This window comes from Fopius arisanus, unplaced genomic scaffold (assembly GCF_000806365.1).
Source record: "Fopius arisanus strain USDA-PBARC FA_bdor unplaced genomic scaffold, ASM80636v1 scaffold00092, whole genome shotgun sequence".
NCBI lineage: Eukaryota > Metazoa > Arthropoda > Insecta > Hymenoptera > Braconidae > Fopius > Fopius arisanus.
In genome coordinates this window covers 78,264-95,019 of record NW_011887831.1, presented here as the reverse complement: position 1 = coordinate 95,019, position 16,756 = coordinate 78,264, and the positions used below count along the sequence as shown (strand labels likewise).

The 16,756-nt window shown below is 39.1% G+C and overlaps 6 protein-coding genes across 10 annotated transcripts; 4 read left to right on the top strand and 2 right to left on the bottom strand.

The window, feature by feature from the left end:
• Positions 1-124: 124 nt before the first annotated feature.
• On the top strand, positions 125-5,847 carry Dmtn (transmembrane and coiled-coil domain 2 protein Dmtn). 5 transcript variants are annotated; one of them, XM_011311694.1, is made up of 10 exons: positions 125-710; positions 897-1,057; positions 1,116-1,302; positions 1,756-1,921; positions 1,978-2,206; positions 2,397-2,441; positions 2,507-2,589; positions 3,274-3,563; positions 3,622-4,022; positions 4,166-5,847. In XM_011311694.1, exons 2-10 carry the CDS (start codon positions 921-923, stop codon positions 4,320-4,322), a joined length of 1,695 nt encoding a protein of 564 aa, XP_011309996.1. In that variant the 5' UTR covers positions 125-710; positions 897-920; the 3' UTR covers positions 4,323-5,847. The 5 variants fall into 5 exon arrangements, with proteins under 5 accessions (XP_011309996.1, XP_011309995.1, XP_011309993.1 ...); XM_011311693.1 differs by having other exon boundaries at positions 3,235-3,563; positions 4,196-5,847; XM_011311691.1 differs by having other exon boundaries at positions 3,235-3,563.
• Positions 5,543-8,791, bottom strand: LOC105270627 (zinc finger protein 260). Its single transcript, XM_011311696.1, has 2 exons — positions 8,296-8,791; positions 5,543-8,144 (listed from the first exon to the last, which is right to left on the bottom strand). The coding sequence occupies exons 1-2, from the start codon at positions 8,434-8,436 to the stop codon at positions 6,111-6,113; spliced, it is 2,175 nt and encodes a 724-aa protein (XP_011309998.1). The 5' UTR covers positions 8,437-8,791; the 3' UTR covers positions 5,543-6,110.
• Positions 8,792-10,611: 1,820 nt separating this feature from the next.
• Positions 10,612-12,949, top strand: Ttc30 (tetratricopeptide repeat domain 30). Its single transcript, XM_011311690.1, has 4 exons — positions 10,612-10,797; positions 10,871-10,936; positions 11,019-12,335; positions 12,400-12,949. The coding sequence occupies exons 1-4, from the start codon at positions 10,732-10,734 to the stop codon at positions 12,922-12,924; spliced, it is 1,974 nt and encodes a 657-aa protein (XP_011309992.1). The 5' UTR covers positions 10,612-10,731; the 3' UTR covers positions 12,925-12,949.
• Positions 12,950-12,964: 15 nt separating this feature from the next.
• On the bottom strand, positions 12,965-13,994 carry Surf1 (surfeit locus protein 1). The gene has a single exon (XM_011311687.1). The coding sequence runs from the start codon at positions 13,892-13,894 to the stop codon at positions 12,998-13,000; it is 897 nt and encodes a 298-aa protein (XP_011309989.1). The 5' UTR covers positions 13,895-13,994; the 3' UTR covers positions 12,965-12,997.
• Positions 13,995-14,038: 44 nt separating this feature from the next.
• LOC105270623 (26S proteasome non-ATPase regulatory subunit 9) lies at positions 14,039-15,202 on the top strand. The gene is made up of 4 exons (XM_011311686.1): positions 14,039-14,233; positions 14,327-14,426; positions 14,488-14,681; positions 14,773-15,202. The coding sequence occupies exons 1-4, from the start codon at positions 14,135-14,137 to the stop codon at positions 14,998-15,000; spliced, it is 621 nt and encodes a 206-aa protein (XP_011309988.1). The 5' UTR covers positions 14,039-14,134; the 3' UTR covers positions 15,001-15,202.
• A 75-nt stretch (positions 15,203-15,277) lies between these two features.
• Positions 15,278-16,747, top strand: LOC105270622 (uncharacterized). Its single transcript, XM_011311685.1, has 4 exons — positions 15,278-15,441; positions 15,511-15,873; positions 15,990-16,302; positions 16,374-16,747. Exons 1-4 carry the CDS (start codon positions 15,409-15,411, stop codon positions 16,688-16,690), a joined length of 1,026 nt encoding a protein of 341 aa, XP_011309987.1. The 5' UTR covers positions 15,278-15,408; the 3' UTR covers positions 16,691-16,747.
• Positions 16,748-16,756: the final 9 nt, after the last annotated feature.

Genomic DNA, 16,756 nt, shown 5'->3' with positions numbered 1-16,756 from the left:
AGAGGATTGACTAAAATAGAGGCCTCGGTTCTGGGGGTTTGAGTAACCCCACCGGCATCCTAGTACCTCACCCCAAGAAAGAGAGAGCGCAACATGCTCCCCGTAAGATCATCGCGCCCTCTTTGCCCTGGAGGCTACACAAAAATTCCTGGAGTCATCCTCATTTCAAGTTCCTGACATCTACGCTAAATCCATCCTCTTCGACCGATTACTTTTTTTTTTCTCGTCACTTTTTCCTCCCATCCCCACTACTCTTTGTTCCCACAGTCTAGATGAACTGCACATCCCTGCAGTTGCATTATTTTCCCAGTGTAACGACACAAATAATCAAAATAATTACAACACACGTTAATAAAAATAAATAATGCCAGAGTGATGCGCCAGTGTGGAGCCAGTGGTGATCGGTGATTCAACGATTCTCATAGTTAAATTATAAACAACTGTAGTGACACACCTCTCGATTTCACAGGTCAAATAATTGATAGTAATTCATTTTCTCTTCATCACAATTACCCACCCCCCTCCCCACCCCGTTATAAAACAGAAATGAAATATCTCTGATGCCATGAACAATTTTATCGGGAATTAATCGAGGTGATCACCAGGAGACATTAACTGTTGTTTCAATTAATTAGTTAATCAAGCTGTGTGAAACATATTTATCATGTCCTGTGGGATATCATTAGTTCCGGTGATAGCGATTGCAGCTGGTGAGTCAGGTATTCCTCGAATGCATCGCAAATATTTTTATTCTAATGTAATTGTCAGTGAGAAATTGTCATCAAGCCCATTGAGACTGTTAATCAAACAAATAAGTCACTATTGTTTCAATTCCAGTTTCAGTGACAAGTGGAAATAATATTTAATAGTTTATCTAATTGTTTATCTCGTAATAGAGGAATAGAGAACACCCTGGAGGAATGGCTAATCTGACAGTTCAGTCATCCAGCAAAAGCAGTTCACGTGGTGCGTCACCCAGTAGGAATAATCCACCGAGTCATCAGCGTCATCCGTCAGCTAGTTTTGAATATCCAGCTAAGCCATGTAATCCCAGTGTGTGAGTGAATCACGTGATTATTTTGAGTTTTGGAATTGCTGGAATGATTTTTATGCAGGACTCAGACCGGGGAAGGCAGCACTGGAAGTGGTAGCAGCAGTGGTGGTGGTGGTATCATCAAGGGTAACAGACAGAGATCACCAGCAGCTCAGGTACGAACTGGAGACACCATGGAGGAACCTGCTCCAGGGAATGATACTGAGGATTTTTCCTCCAATGTTCATCCACCCACTGATGATGAGGGGGTGAGTTCAATTGTTCTTATAATTTTTTATACAATTAGAATATCTAGAATTATTGAATTGATGTTAATGAATATTCATTTGAGGATGGAATTTTCAGTTTTCTCAGCTTTAGATAAAATATATGCACTTCTCGATAGCTTGTTGTCGTGCAATCGTGAATAATTAGTTATTCATGAATTTATAGTTTTTTTATTGTGATTAGTTCGTGTGGAGGAATATTTTCGTGACTAATGGCTCGCAGCCATTGATTAAATCGACAGATATTTAAGTGTTTAATGAATTTTTGTAGTTTTCACTCGAGAAACATTAATGTAGAGGGCAGAATTCCCCAGGAATATAGGATTGTATATTTTCTAGGAAGAGAAATAATTTTTGGGGCCTAAAAATTTTTGGGAAAATAAATTTTCATTTAATACCGAATATTCTACTAACAGTTTGAGGTGATATTAATAGGAAACGTATCATCAGACTCAATCTTTCTTATCGAATGGCTCGTCGGAGTTGATAAGCGACGACGTGGACTCCAGTGTTTCCCGGGTGAAACAGACAATCGAGCAGATGCAGAATAAAATAACCAAGACCCGGGAGTTAATAAGGACCGAGCAGAAAACACGCGATGGTAATATTTCCAGGGATTTTGTTGAATACAACGAATTGTAATGGTAATATTTTTAGAAAATGTCAATGAATATCTCAAACTGGCGGCAAGCGCTGATAAACAGCAGTTGGCGAGGATTAAGACAGTCTTCGAGAAGAAAAATCAAAAGTCTGCCCACAATATTGCTCAACTGCAGAAGAAACTCGACAGCTACATGAAGAAATTGAGAAATTTCGAGGTGAATGGACCACAGGCGAGCCATCGGCAGCCCCGCGAGGTTCTCAGAGACATGGGCCAGGGCTTGAAGTAATTTTTCTCTTCTATCTCCCAAGATAATCAAATTAAATTCAATCCCTTCATTTCTTTTTGCTCTTTTCCATTTTAAATTTCATCATCCGACACATCATCCGATCCGAAGATGAATGGATAATTAAAAAAAAATTGTAAACTCGATTTCTGTTGTTTAATTATTTATTTGAATAATCATTTATTTCAGAAACGTGGGGGGCAACATCAGAGATGGAATCACCGGTTTTTCAGGGTGGGTAAATCATCCGCAGGATTAATTATCAATCATAATTATTATCTAATCACTGATTATTTCAGGAGTGTCATGTCGAAACCCAGAGAATTCGCCCACCTGATAAAAAATAAATTCGGCAGTGTTGATAACATCAATACACTGTCCCGTAAGTAGACACGACAATAATCGTGACTGTTTCCTCATCATTTTTTCATCTCACCCCGACTGCCTCTCATCGCAAAATCCATGTGTTAACGAATTAACTAATCGATCTGCTTAGAGAGCTGCCCAATACAGTAATAAATCCAAAAAATTAACCAGTGCTGTTTAAAAACCTCTGCATAAGAAAAAAAATATCGATATAAAATTTGAAATTCACTGCTAGACCTTGAATTTACTATTTTCCGCTGCCACGACAGTTGACAGTAGTAAGTATACAGTAAAACCTAGTCTTGCATCCATTAGACTGTAATTAGGTGAATGTTCGTGTTTTAAACTCCAAAGTCTTGACTGTTACCATGAAAAAAAAAATTGCTTATCTCAGAACAATTAATTCCCCAGTGATTTTTATTTAGTCCAAAGACATTCAGCCCCATCCCACCCCCGATTATCCAATACTAATGCTAGAAACTCTACTCGTTTGTTATGTTGTCTCGCAAGAAGCTTCATCATGGGAATGTATTAATTATATTAATTACCAGATTATGAATGAATTAGCTGATGATAGAAATGATTTAGTTGTGTGGGCTCGAGGTTCTCAAAAAGGTATTGGATAGTCCTAATAACACCGAGACATGTCTGTCATCCGCAGATGGCTCAACTTTTTATGTAAACGAACAACCACGTGCAGGTAATGGTGACAATGTTAGTGTCGAGGAGGAGAAAGCCCATCATGGATCAGCAACACTGCCTGGAGGTTGCAGTCTTGGGTCAACCCAGACACCAGGACCCATTAAATTTCCATCGGAGGAGGGTTCTGAGTGCTCGAGCGTGACAAGTGAGAGTGGACCTGGTAGCAGGGGTCAGGCACACGCCTGTCACAGCACCAATGCTGCTTTCAGCTTGAAGACGATATTCGCTGAGCTCCAGGAGCACCGGGAGAACTTCGACCGGATGCGAGAAAAATTGGATGGAATGAAGGTAATTCTCTAACATACAATAAATTTACAATATTCATCAATCGAATTAAATTTTCCAGACTCTCCAGCAAGAGGTGACGTATCTCTCCAATTCCCTCCAGGAGGAAAGATTCAGGTGTGAGCGTCTTGAGGAGCAGATAAACGATCTGACTGAGCTTCACCAGAACGAAGTGGAAAATCTCAAGCAAACGATAACAGATATGGAGGAGAAAGTGCAATACCAGAGTGAGGATCGTCTGAGGGATATTCACGAGATGCTCGAGAGTTGTCAGACTAAAATATGGAAGATGGAGCACCAGCAGCAGCAGCACCAACAATACGTCACTCTGGAGGGATTAGACAACAGTAATGCGAGAGCACTTGTCGTCAAGCTTATTAATGTTGTTCTAACTGTTCTACAAGTGATTTTATTGCTTGTTGCCACTGGCGCCGGAATAATGATGCCTTTCCTGAGGACTAGGTAATTTTTTAATGATTTATTTAATTAACACAGGGGATACTAACACCAGAGATCGTCTAATCATCACTCGATACGTATCTGTTTCATTGATTTTTCTTTTAAAAACATTTTTATTCACACATTTCATTGAAATTTTGTTTCAGCTGTACTAAGCCTCATTGTTTCATGTGCAGGGTGCGCATATTGACGACAACAATGGTCGTACTTGGCATTGTATTCGTCTTACAACAGTGGCCAGAGGTTCACGACGTTGGGAGTCACCTCATGAGACATCTCAAGCAGACACTGGCTGTCAAGTAGCACTGCAAGTTTCCATTTATCAAATGTTATTCACATCTTTAGTTTTATTTCTTTAGCTACTGCCCTTCGGTGATTATTCATCCCTCCACAGAACGATCGAACGATTTATCTCGCTGTTTGGGAGATCGATACTCTGAATTAATCGGGGTATTTTTTTTAATTTAATCAACTGTTCGATAACGATTTATCGCGGCAGTGGCGTGTGGCTAAATGTTGATACATACTTCATTAAATGAGGTTTATTGTTGCTAATTGTAATTAACGGTTCGAATCGTCGAAACTGTACGAAACATGACACGTAGTGGAAATCAAAGGCTGAAGAGTTTAAAAGACATTGAAATAAAGATATGTAAATGCCAAAATTGTTTAAACGCTATTTTGATATCGGAAATTTTGCTAATTATTAATTTCGCTCATTCACAGAATTCTTTTTCTTTTCATTTCCGCTCATAGTCGTTCACTTAGCTGTTGCACAAATTAATTATTTTTTTCTCTCTTTCTCTCTCTCTCTCTGTCAATCTCTCTTTTTTTTTATTTCATGTGAATTTTTTTTGTGTCCACCGGTGTATCGTCAAATTGCTGTGACTATTAATAAGTTTTAACACTATTAATTATAAACGATAGACTAAGAATAATTATTTGGGATCAAGGGTGGCAATTCGTTAGAGGCAATGAGGTGTCAGTTATGGAGTAGAACGAAATAATAATTTAAAAAAATGACTACATTAGATTCTAGCTCAATATCAAATTACGTTATGAACTTATTGAAATTTATTTTGTATATGTATATGGAGATTGAATGTACATAAATTTCTAAAAAAAATTCCTTCAATATCATAAATTAATTCAGCTCTCGTCTCCGATAGATAAATTTATAATTAATTTGTAAATAAATTGTTCTAGAAGTGATTTTGACGGATTAATCGATAGAATCTAGGATTGAAAAACAATTTCTAGGCTTTTTAGATGAAAATGGCTTTGTAAAAATTGATGTATTTACATAGATGACGAAATATTGAAGTTGATATACGATTTTAGCACAAAATTTTGGATAAAATTACCATGATATCAAATTTATTGGTGCTTTCTATTTGTAAGACGTTGAGTAAAAAAAAAATAAATATTAGGATTGATTCGACGAGGGGCCCCTGAACTTCCCAAAATTAAAAACAAAATTTAAACCTGTGATGGAGAATTTTTGTACTTTGTTATTGACTTTATTATTTGACGACAAATAATCCACACGATTTAATCATGTCATTTCGTTGGCAGTTTCAGGGGCCCCAGTACCCAGAGGTCATTACAGAGTCGATTAAATATTTATGATTGTCATTGATGCCTTTCTGATTAAAATGGTGATATAATTCTCCAACGAGAACGACTAAAAATTCCATCGAATTGAATGAAAATTATTGAGAATCACTCATATTCACTAATAACCCATTATTTTTTTCAGTTAACTCAATAAAATCTGCTATCATTCCTTTCAACTGTTCAATCATCGATATTAAACGAATGAATCCAACTCAGTATTTTTATTCAAAAAAATAATATCTCCAAACCCTTGAAAAACCAAATAACATATGAAGTTGCCATTTTTATTCCGGAATAATACTTGACAATACAAGTACCGATACAATAAAAATAATATGCATGAATAATCAAATAATTTACGAATAATGATATAACAAACGCTACGTTATCCCGACTTATGAATTCAGGAAGAGATTAATGAAGAGGAGATTAAATGCAACGAGAAATAAAATAAAAATCTATCACTGAATTAAGTCAATTCCCAATGACTAATCCGTCATGAGTTTCTAGGACGGTGATGGCATTTTCAATACCAATAATTTTATCCCCAGTCTGTGGTGGATGTCTCTTCCTGTGGCACATCATGGTGGACCTGGATACAAATGCCTTGCCACACACATCACACTCGTAAGGTCTTTCACCAGTGTGGAGTCTCTTGTGAATAGCCATTGGACTGAATTGTGTAAAAGTTTTACCACAAACATCACACCTGTAAGGCCTCTCCCCGGTGTGTGATCGCCTGTGACACCTGAGGGCAGCCCTCCTAGCGAATACTTTATTACAAATTTCACATTTGAAGCTCTTCTCCCCAGTGTGCATTGTCGAATGAATTTTCAAATCGACTCGCGTGAGAAATCCTTTACCACAGACTTCGCAGAGATAGGGTTTTTCACCGGTATGAATTCTCAAATGCGTATTGAGATAACTTTTGCTGACGAACATTTTATTGCACACCTCGCAGGGATACTGACGATTGTCCATCCCCGAGTGGATCTTCTGATGGCTCTTGCACAGTCCCTTGGTGATAAATCCCCTTCCACAGATTTCACAGACATAAGGCTTGACACCGAGGTGCCTGTTCTGATGATCGAGCAACGACTGTTTCGTCTTGAAATTTTGTCCGCAGGTGTTGCAGGGATAGGGCTTGAGATCGGAGTGAACCCTCTGATGAACAATGAGATAACTCTTGCACTGGAAGCCCTTGCCACAGGTTGAACAGCTGTAATCAAATTGTCCTGTGTGAGTTGCTGTGTGCTGAGCAAGACCAATTTTACTCCTGAATGCTTTATCACACAGGAGACACTGAAAAGGTTTTTCCCCGGTGTGTTTTCTCATGTGCTCCTGTAATTTATAATTAGTTCGATACTGCTTGCCACACTGGGCGCACACCTTTGGCGTCCACTTCTGTCTGACATTGTTCGGTGATTTTTTGCTCTCCTCCGTGGACAATACTGACTCCTCACTCACTTCCTGCTGGCTCTTCATTTTTTCTGATTTATTCATCGACTCCTTCCTCTTCTTCGGTTTACAGCCCTTCTCCTTGTGGCTATTTAAATCCTCAACGTTGATGAAGAGAAGACTGCAGGTGCAGGAGTAAAAATGCTGCTTGAAGTGTTCAGCAAGATTGTTGGGCTCTGTGGCAGCTTCATTGCAGAATGGACAGACGTACCAGCTCGTTCCAGTCTCATCGATGGTGGGATTATTCAAAGCTGTTCGAAGGAGATTGTGTTTCTTGTGTTTAGTGTACTCTCTGGCAGTGGAATTCTTCGAGGAATCACTGGTCGATGCTATTTCAGTTTCACTGATTGCCGTGATGTCTCCATTCGTCAACCCCTCGGACTGATCCGGGGGAAATGAATCGTCAGTTGTGACGTTTGCATCAACTGTCAATCTGTCATCCAGGTAATCACCCTTGACCTCCTGGAGATCAACGTTGCTGCAGTAGTGGACAATTTGCTCTTCATTCGGCGAATCAATGGCTGTCACGTAATTTATACCCAGATGTTCTACAACTGTCATGTCTCCCTCGAGGTGCATTGATATCTGATCACCAACTATTCCAACAGCTTCCTGAGTTATGTCACTGCTGGTCATTCGCACTGCCTCTTCCTCCAGTGGATCTATCTCTGTTATCTCCAGCTCTTCCTGGTGATGGATCTCTTCTTGGCTGACAACCTGCTCACCACCAGCCAAATCCATGTCATCCATCACCTGCATCGTGTCCATTTCAGGATCATTATCCTCTGGTGGTGAACAATCTGGCTCTATGCTGGTGATGGTGTCAGTGATGTCGACACCAATGTCAGGAATATTGTCGTCCAGTCTGTCGATCGTTGGAATCACTGGCAGTCTCTCGTTCATACTCACTACATCATTTTTAATCCCCTTCAGCATCTCCACGAAGAGGTCCTCTGTCTGTCGACACTTCTCACGAAAATCCATTATGTCGTCTAATTTGTAGGCACATTGCTCGCAGACGACCTTTGGCAGCTCGTCTGTCATCAATACCTACAGGATTTCAATAAATAAATAAATTATTTGTAATTATTCATAATAATAATTGCAATGTGATCGGAATTTAATCTAGTAGAACATTGACATTTTTTCTGGGACAAAACAAAATATTTTTTTCTTTTTTTGAAGGAGAAAATTTACTCACTCGTATCGGAAGACACTCTGTTATCTTCTTATCAATATTCCTGAGATTCTCCCCATGCTCGAATATCGGAAGTCCCACCAATATTTCAGTTTTCGTTGCACATAAACGGCAAAGGTAATCGAACTCATCGACAACAGACATTTTACGATAATCTAAATATGAATTACTCTCACAGCTGTTACTCTCCTATTATCACTAATGTTATCACTGTACCAAAATTATTGTTATTGTCTATCTGTCAATTGTTTAACGAGCCAGAATCTGAAATAATAACTCAGCATTACAGCAAATTCACTCGAGTCTTTTGAGGTTGTCAACTTATCTTTCGTTATCAATTAATTATCGATTGAGAATTGAATCTCCCGGTGGAATGTCGACGTAGGTGGAGGTCAATTTATTATTATGCATTTGTGATGTGCTGGTAGAAGAGGTGATTGTTGTTAAAAAAATTATTGATGATAAATTGGGAGAGATGTACGGACCCAAAGAGGATTGACTAAAGTAGAGGCTCATTCTGGGGGTTTGAGTGACCCCACCGGCATTGTAGTACTTCACCCCAAGGGAGAGAGAGCGCCACGCAATTCTGGGGTGTCTATCAAGTCAACGGGGTGAATTTTATGTTCTGCGGTATAAATGCTTTTTGTTTTTTATTTGTTTAACTTAAATTTAACCGACTGTTGAACGGGCGGAAGGGGGAAGCCTCATCTTGTGGAATTTCAAATGAAAAAAAATATCAATGTATTGAAGATATACCACTAATGAATTTATATTTTTAAAATGAGCGCGTTGTCTACGCGGTAACGTGCTTGCCTACCACGCGGACAGCTAGGGTTCGCTCCTAGCATCATTCATTTTTTTTTTTCAAAATAATTCCTATTTTTTCGTTTGTAAATGGCTAATCAATCGGAATATTGTTTAAAAACTGAATAGCTCCTCGCCATTCATGTTTCCCTGATACTTTTTCAAAAATTTCGAAAAATTTTAAATTTTAAATTTTAAAATTTTGAATTTTCCCGCCTTATACTCACTGTCGGTAATTCAGGTCCCTGAAATACCAACAGCGGGTAATATGGATTCCTTGTATGACGGCAAGTGGTGAAAGGATCGAGTAGTAAAGTTTCAAATAAAAAAGTATAAGTATAGAAATTGAAAAATTCGAAATTTCTGAAAAAGTATTAGGAGAACATGAGAATCGAGGAGCTATTCACTGAAATTTTCACTGAATGTGAAAAATTCGAAATTTCTGAAAAAGTATTAGGGGAACATGAGAACCGAGGAGCTATTCATTGAAATTTTCACTGAATGTGAAAAATTCGAAATTTCTGAAAAAGTATTAGGGTAACATGACAATCGAGGAGCTATTCACTGAAATTTTCACTGAATGCGAAAAATTCGAAATTTCTGAAAAAGTATTAGGGTAACATGACAATCGAGGAGCTATTCACTGAAATTTTCAGTGAATGTGAAAAATTTGAAATTTCTGAAAAAGTATTAGGGTAACATGACAATCGAGGAGCTATTCACTGAAATTTTCAGTGAATGTGAAAAATTTGAAATTTCTGAAAAAGTATTAGGGGAACATGACAATCGAGGAGCTATTCACTGAAATTTTCACCGAATGTGAAAAATTTGAAATTTATGAAAAAGTATCAGGGGAACATGACAATCGAAGAGCTATTCACTGAAATTTTCACTGATAGTGAAAAATTTAAAATTTTTGAAAGAGTATCAGGGGAAAATGAACGTCAAGGAGGTATTCAAGTTTTAAACAATATTTCGACTGATTAGCCATTTACAAAAGGAAAAATTGAAATTATTTTGAAAAAAAAAAATGAATGGTGGCGGGATCGAACCCTGGCCGTCCGCGTGGTAGGCAAGCACGTTGCCGATTAGCCAACACGTTCATTCTGAATTTATTATTTCATTAGGCGTATATATTTTGAAAAAAAATTTGTTTAAAAATGTCAAATTTGTCAATTTCACTGGATATCTTCTCTATTTTCAAAAATTCAGTTTTTAAACGATATTCCCATCGATTAGCCATTTATAAAAAATAAAAATTGGAATTATTTTGAAAAAAAAAATGAATGTCGGCTAAATTTCAATTAAACAAATAAAAAACAAAAAGCATTCATATCGCACATGGACACCCACGCATTGCGATGCCGCTGGGGTCACTCAACCCCCAGAACTGAGCCTCCACTTTTTTTTTTATATCGTCTATTTGTTTAAAATTTATTTCGTCACCAACTTCTGGTGGTTTTAATTGTTACTAGTCGGAGAAATTCAATATAACTAGGGAATCTAGGAGCGGCGTAGTCATGGCAACCTCCTGTCAAAATAAAAATCATAAACATTCAAAAAATGGAAGAAATCCCATAGGATTTACCTCAAATTATCAACAGATCAGAGACAACAAATTTAATAATTAAAAAAATGACGAATTTCGTACAGAGTATTCACATCAGAGATGGCGAGTACACAAAAACAATTTACACGATGGTATTAACAAATCAAAACAACAAACAAAAAACATCCATCAAATGTTTAACAAATTCAATCCTTTCTTTTTCAGATAAAAGAACAAAAATACGTGGAAACAATACAGATATTGTCGGAGCTGTTAGTAACTCATTCTGAGGCACGTATTTAAATATAACTAATCAATAATACTAATTGAATTGAATAGTAACAATAATAATTGCTAAATAATTGTCTTCCAGTCTCGTCCATGTCTGTCTCTCCTGGCCCACTGTTATTTCTACACGCAGGACTTCCTGGCATCAGCCGAGTGCTACGAGAAATTGATTCAACTGTGCCCCGATGAAGACACCTACAGACTCTGGTACGCGCAATCCCTGCACCAGGCATGCCTGTACCCGGAAGCCTGGACAGTCTGTTCAAGTATTGGTAACAACAGTACTCTCGAGTCTAAGGTGAAAAAACTCCAGGCAGCAATAAAATATGGGCAAGAGGATATTCTAGCTGTGAAGAGTCTGATCGACCAGTGCAACGCCGACGACGCCGACACCGAGGTCAATCTCGGTTGTTTGCTGTACAAAGAGGGAGAGTACGAGAAGGCGTTAAAGAAGTTCCTGGGTGCCCTCCAGATCACTGGGTTCAAGCCCCATTTGTCCTACAACGTTGCTCTCTGTTATTACAAATTGAAAGAGTACGCAGCGTCCTTGAAACATATCGCGGATATAATCGAGCAGGGGATACGGGAACACCCGGAGCTCAGTGTAGGAGTGATAACCGAGGGAATAGAGGTTCGAAGTGTTGGAAATACTCTCACCCTCCACGAGACAGCCCTCACAGAGGCTTTCAATCTTAAAGCAGCGATTGAATATCAGTTGCAAAATTTTGAAGCTGCGAGGGAGGCCCTCACAGACATGCCACCACGTTCTGAGGAGGAGCTTGATGCTGTCACCCTCCACAATCAGGCACTCATAAATATGGACACAAAACCAGCGGAGGGATTCGAAAAACTGCAGTTTCTACTCCAGCAAAATCCATTTCCACCAGAGACATTCGCCAATTTATTGATATTGTACTGCAAATATCAGTATTACGATCTTGCAGCTGATGTTCTTGCTGAGAATGCTGACCTGACATGGAAATACTTGACACCATATCTTTACGACTTCCTGGATGCCCTGATAACCCAGCAAACAGCTCCGGAGGAGGCGTACAGGAAGCTGGATGACCTGGCTAATAAGCACTGCGAGGCACTTCGCAAAGCAACGAAACAAGTTCAAGAAGCTAGATTAAATCATGATGAGAATGCTGTGAAAAAAGCAGTGAATGACTACGAAGAGTCTCTGGAGCGTTACGTTCCAGTGCTCATGGCGCAGGCTAAAATTTATTGGGACCTGGAGAATTACGTGCAAGTGGAAAAAATATTCCGGACAAGTGCGGACTTCTGCAACGATCACGACGTCTGGAGGCTCAATGTCGCGCATACGGTGTACATGCAGGAGAAAAAATTTGGGGATGCCACAGGATTTTACGAGCCCATCGTCAAGAAGAAATACGATAATGTGAGATTTATTTGATTGAATATAATATCTTTGTTGTTATCTTAATTAATTGAAAATTCTCCAGATACTCGACACGAGTGCTATAGTCCTGGCAAATCTCTGCGTCAGTTACATTATGACAGCGAAGAACAATGAGGCAGAGGATTTGATGAAGAAGATCGAGAAGGAAGAGGAGACTGTTGCCTTCGAGGAGCCAGACAGAAAATTATTCCATCTCTGCATTGTGAATATGGTAATCGGTACTTTGTACTGTTCAAAAGGGAATTATGAGTTTGGAATATCGAGGGTGATGAAGAGTCTCGACCCCTACAACAAGAAATTGGGGACAGACACTTGGTTTTACGCCAAGAGATGCTTTCTATCCCTCCTGGAGCAATTGGCGAAGCAACTGGTGGTCCTCAAGGACTCCATTCTCCAGGAGTGCATACAATTTCTGGAGCACTGCGAGGTTTATGGCAGAGACGTGCCAACAGTCACAGAACAGCCATTCGTCTTAAATGAATTGTCACCGATTCCCCAGGGGAAGCAGACGGTCACGTACGAGGCGAGATATCTGAAGGCGTTATTCTTAAAAATCCAGAGGTCGTAATAATTAATTGAGAGTTGTTTTACGAAAGTTCAAGCAATAGTTTAAATAAAAACAACACTCACAACAATTTTATTTACAATAAAGGTAATTTAAGAATATACAGTCTGTACCACATGAATGCAGTGAGTGCAGACAGAGTATACCAAGTGATAATGTAACTCATGTGTTCGTTTCTCATTGATATCCTAGTCTGCCCTGCAATCGGTCCCCCAGGTGTACCATCGCGTGCGATTAAATCCAGAAAAATTGGGGACGAATTGGTCAACTCTGCCATTGCATTTATATCGCGATAGACGAAGATTCCAGCATGTGGTGAATTCTTGGGGACAAACACTGGCCTCGTTTCATTCAGACGAACGATTCCAGTGAGTTCAACGACTCCAGGCACATGCCCCAGCTCTTTCGCCGGTATTTTTCCTCTTCTACCTTTAACCCAGCCACGATTAATTAAAATAGTCATGTCTCGATCGACGAGTTTGAAGGGTGTGACGATCCAGTAGCCGGTGGAGCTGGTGGTGCTCATGAGACCACCTGTCTTCTCACCAACAGCTGAACCACCGATTATGAGACTCTTGGGGCCAATCCTGATCTCTTTATCGTACAAAAATTCACCCTTTACTCTCACTGGTCGATATTCCATATTATCTAGCACCTGGGGATTTTCTGGAAAGGATATCGGATCTGATGACACCTTTTCGTGGAGATCCTTCAGCAGTTGGAGCTTCCACTCTCTTCTCTTCACCTGCCACGTGCCCAGGGCGAATGTCGAGATGGGCATTATCAGGAGGAGCCAACCAATTCCATCAATCTCTTCCTGTTGTTGTTTCTTCTCCTGGTGCTTTCGGTGTTTGTGATCGAAGGAGGTCCGGTGGTATAATATTCTCGGGGAGAAACACTCGTCGATCGTTGGACGAATTTTTGACAGGAGATTTTGACACTTGGAGCTTGTGATCAGTCTCAGAAGATTCATTGTCAATTATTATTCGGGATAATTGAACAACGACCGGTTGTTGATGTACGATTGTAGAGTACTCGGTAATTATCACATAACCTTGTGTATTTGTCGTATTTATAGTTGACGACTGAAGTTGGACGCAGGTGGAGCAGCTGTTCTGTGGAATTGCAAAGTTCATACAATTTTTTTTTCGGGAGACGTTTGTTTGGAGAAATCGGAGGAAACACAATTGTTGAATAAATATATTTCGTGGAGATGAAGATGGAAGATGCTAGGGCTAGGCTTTTACCTCTGATGAAGGAGAAGGATAAAATTGAGGCGGAATTGGCGGAGTTGAAGATAATTCTGGATAAAGTGAGTGAATGACAATTAATTCATTGATTGATGGTAATTGCAATGATTTGATTCAATTAGCAGAACGGTTTAATTGAGGTAATTGAATTTCAGAATCATGTCGGGATGGATGAGTCTCTGGTGGACTCTGAGGGCTATCCCAGGGCTGACATCGATGTCTACGAAGTGCGACACGCTAGAGTCAAGATTATCCGTCAGTTAATGTCATTCTCTCGATGTTGTTCTAGTGAATTTACTTTTATCCTCGGTTATAGGTCTCCAGAACGATCACAAGGCCATGATGCAGAGGATCGAGACTGGATTGGTTGAGATGTACTCGATGGCAAGGCAATCCCCTACGTCAACTTCATCATCCCCTCGAGTCGATCCTGTCGAGGATAATTCCACACCTGGAGAACCCTTCGTACAGGTCAATCTCGTGTCTCCAGGATCACCAGCTGCACTAGCTGTACGTTCTCTTTAAAAATTATTCCACTTTATCAATTATTTGCTTCAGTTTTGGTAAATGTACGATTTGTTTAATGGATTTTAATTTTTAGGGTCTCTGCGTCGATGATCTAGTGATCGAATTTGGATCCATCAACTCTCAGAATTTTAAATCCTTCAAGGATTTTGGGGAAGTAGTCAATCACAGTCTCAATAAATCAGTTATTGTCAAGGTCAAACGCAGAAATGATTACGTCGTTTTGACTCTGGTACCGAAACCCTGGGCGGGTAAGGGACTACTCGGGTGCCACATCGTTCCACTGGAAAATGTCGAGAGATAAATCAGAGGGAGAACCAGATAAAATTCAATTTCGATTTTAAGGAAATTGGCATGCACCCTCAAAACATCCGAGAAATATCTAGATTGGGAATTCCTTGTACTTTCATATTTTATTGTAACGAATTATTTAATTGTGGGGATTTATAATAATTAATTCAGTTTAATTTAATTGTTCTGGAAATAAATGCAACAGCGAATATTTATTGATATTGAAAATTTATTTTATCCTTTTGTTAAGGTTTTTGATTATTTCATCATCAAGATGAGGTGCATGGATTTTTATTTCATATTTTTCTAGGTTAGGGCACATGTTGATGAATCACTCCAGTCACTCTGGGTTGAGAGTAAATAAACAATAGATGGTTATAAATAAAATTAATATCATAAGTGATTCCTCTTGAATATTATTATGTGGTTGACAAAAAATGTGTTATTCAAAGGGGTAAGACAATTTTCCAGTTTTTTGCTTCTAGTAAATTTGGATTTGGATTTGGATTATTTATTTTTCCAGGTGGTCAATGGGTGCATTATAAACAAATTAAGATTCTGTCCAGTTAGAAGGTACTCCCCTCATAGGCCCTCATCAACTTTTAGTGAAGAAGAGGAGACTGTGATAATAGACACAATAAATAAATGCGAAGCCGGTGATTTCGCAAGGTTTGATATAAAGGAAGGACAGCTGAGGAGATTACTCGCACAGAGGAACAAGAATGGTGGATTCAGGGATTTCAATGACATCCTGATGACCCAGGATATACCCTCTCTGGTGAAATTCTGCAAGTCGATACTCAGGGGAGGGAAAGTCATTCGCAATTCCAAGAGTAACACCCCAAAGAGTATTGTCATCCCCCCAATTGCTGACGCAAATCGATCTGTAAGATTTTACCAAATATTTCCTCTCAATTCTCTTTCAATCTTTTAACTGTAGAAAATTCCTCGAAGTGGTACAATAATTTTTGGTTAATTGCATTGTTATTTTATAATTTCTAGGTAATTAAAACTGTTCTGGGACTTCACGTGTGGAGTGATTCGGTGAGTTGGGCCCTTTTGGAGCCTGAGGGCCAGATCACTCAGTGGGATCACGAGAAGTTTGATAATCTTTATAAAATCAATGTGGTGTCATTGGTCGATCTGATAGCAGATCTGACATTACGTCTGCCCTGTGCAGATGCCTGTGTGATGGAGGCAGATAGATACACCTCTCTAGCAAAATTAAAACCAACTGTCTACCACATGCACCTGCTGAGACAGCAGATCATCGCGATGATCATGAGTGGAATCAGAATGAAGAAATCCATAGCAGGTTAATATATCTCTCATTAATCGTCTCCTATTTTTTATTAATCTTCTCGTATTTTTATTAATTATTCTCAGGTAAAAGTCTCTCGACTACTTTTTATCTCATGCAAGCTCGATCCCCGGCAAAAATATTTAACTTGAATCTGGGGAATGAGACAGTCTCCGCAGGGAGTCTCATCCAGAAAATAATCAAAGATCACCAGGTAATGTATCTGCCACACCTCCCACCAGTTGTCATTAACCCAGGAATCGTGGAGAGATACAATTCCTATGACGCAGCTCTTCGAGAGCAGATGCACTCTGTTCTACTCCTCACCCTGGCATTTTACAATCAGATTTATGTCAAAAGTAATATCAAGGACGAATTAACGTCAACAGAATTAGTAATCTAATTAATTGCTAATACCATTATAAATAAATAGAAATAAATATAAATAAATAAATAAAGATCACCCAAT

Coding starts and splice junctions, on each gene's coding strand:
- Dmtn (XM_011311691.1), top strand. CDS start 921: ATGGCTAATCTGACAGTTCAGTCATCCAGCAAAAGCAGTTCACGTGGT. Junction 1,303..1,755: donor CACCCACTGATGATGAGGGG/GTGAGTTCAATT, acceptor TGATATTAATAG/GAAACGTATCATCAGACTCA. Junction 4,023..4,165: donor ATGCCTTTCCTGAGGACTAG/GTAATTTTTTAA, acceptor ATTTTGTTTCAG/CTGTACTAAGCCTCATTGTT.
- LOC105270627 (XM_011311696.1), bottom strand. CDS start 8,436: ATGTCTGTTGTCGATGAGTTCGATTACCTTTGCCGTTTATGTGCAACG. Junction 8,145..8,295: donor CAGAGTGTCTTCCGATACGA/GTGAGTAAATTT, acceptor GAAATCCTGTAG/GTATTGATGACAGACGAGCT.
- Ttc30 (XM_011311690.1), top strand. CDS start 10,732: ATGACGAATTTCGTACAGAGTATTCACATCAGAGATGGCGAGTACACA. Junction 10,798..10,870: donor CAAAAACAATTTACACGATG/GTATTAACAAAT, acceptor TTTCTTTTTCAG/ATAAAAGAACAAAAATACGT. Junction 12,336..12,399: donor TCAAGAAGAAATACGATAAT/GTGAGATTTATT, acceptor AAAATTCTCCAG/ATACTCGACACGAGTGCTAT.
- Surf1 (XM_011311687.1), bottom strand. CDS start 13,894: ATGAATCTTCTGAGACTGATCACAAGCTCCAAGTGTCAAAATCTCCTG.
- LOC105270623 (XM_011311686.1), top strand. CDS start 14,135: ATGAAGATGGAAGATGCTAGGGCTAGGCTTTTACCTCTGATGAAGGAG. Junction 14,427..14,487: donor CGCTAGAGTCAAGATTATCC/GTCAGTTAATGT, acceptor CCTCGGTTATAG/GTCTCCAGAACGATCACAAG. Junction 14,682..14,772: donor GATCACCAGCTGCACTAGCT/GTACGTTCTCTT, acceptor TTTAATTTTTAG/GGTCTCTGCGTCGATGATCT.
- LOC105270622 (XM_011311685.1), top strand. CDS start 15,409: ATGTGGTTGACAAAAAATGTGTTATTCAAAGGG. Junction 15,442..15,510: donor AAAATGTGTTATTCAAAGGG/GTAAGACAATTT, acceptor TTATTTTTCCAG/GTGGTCAATGGGTGCATTAT. Junction 15,874..15,989: donor TTGCTGACGCAAATCGATCT/GTAAGATTTTAC, acceptor TATAATTTCTAG/GTAATTAAAACTGTTCTGGG.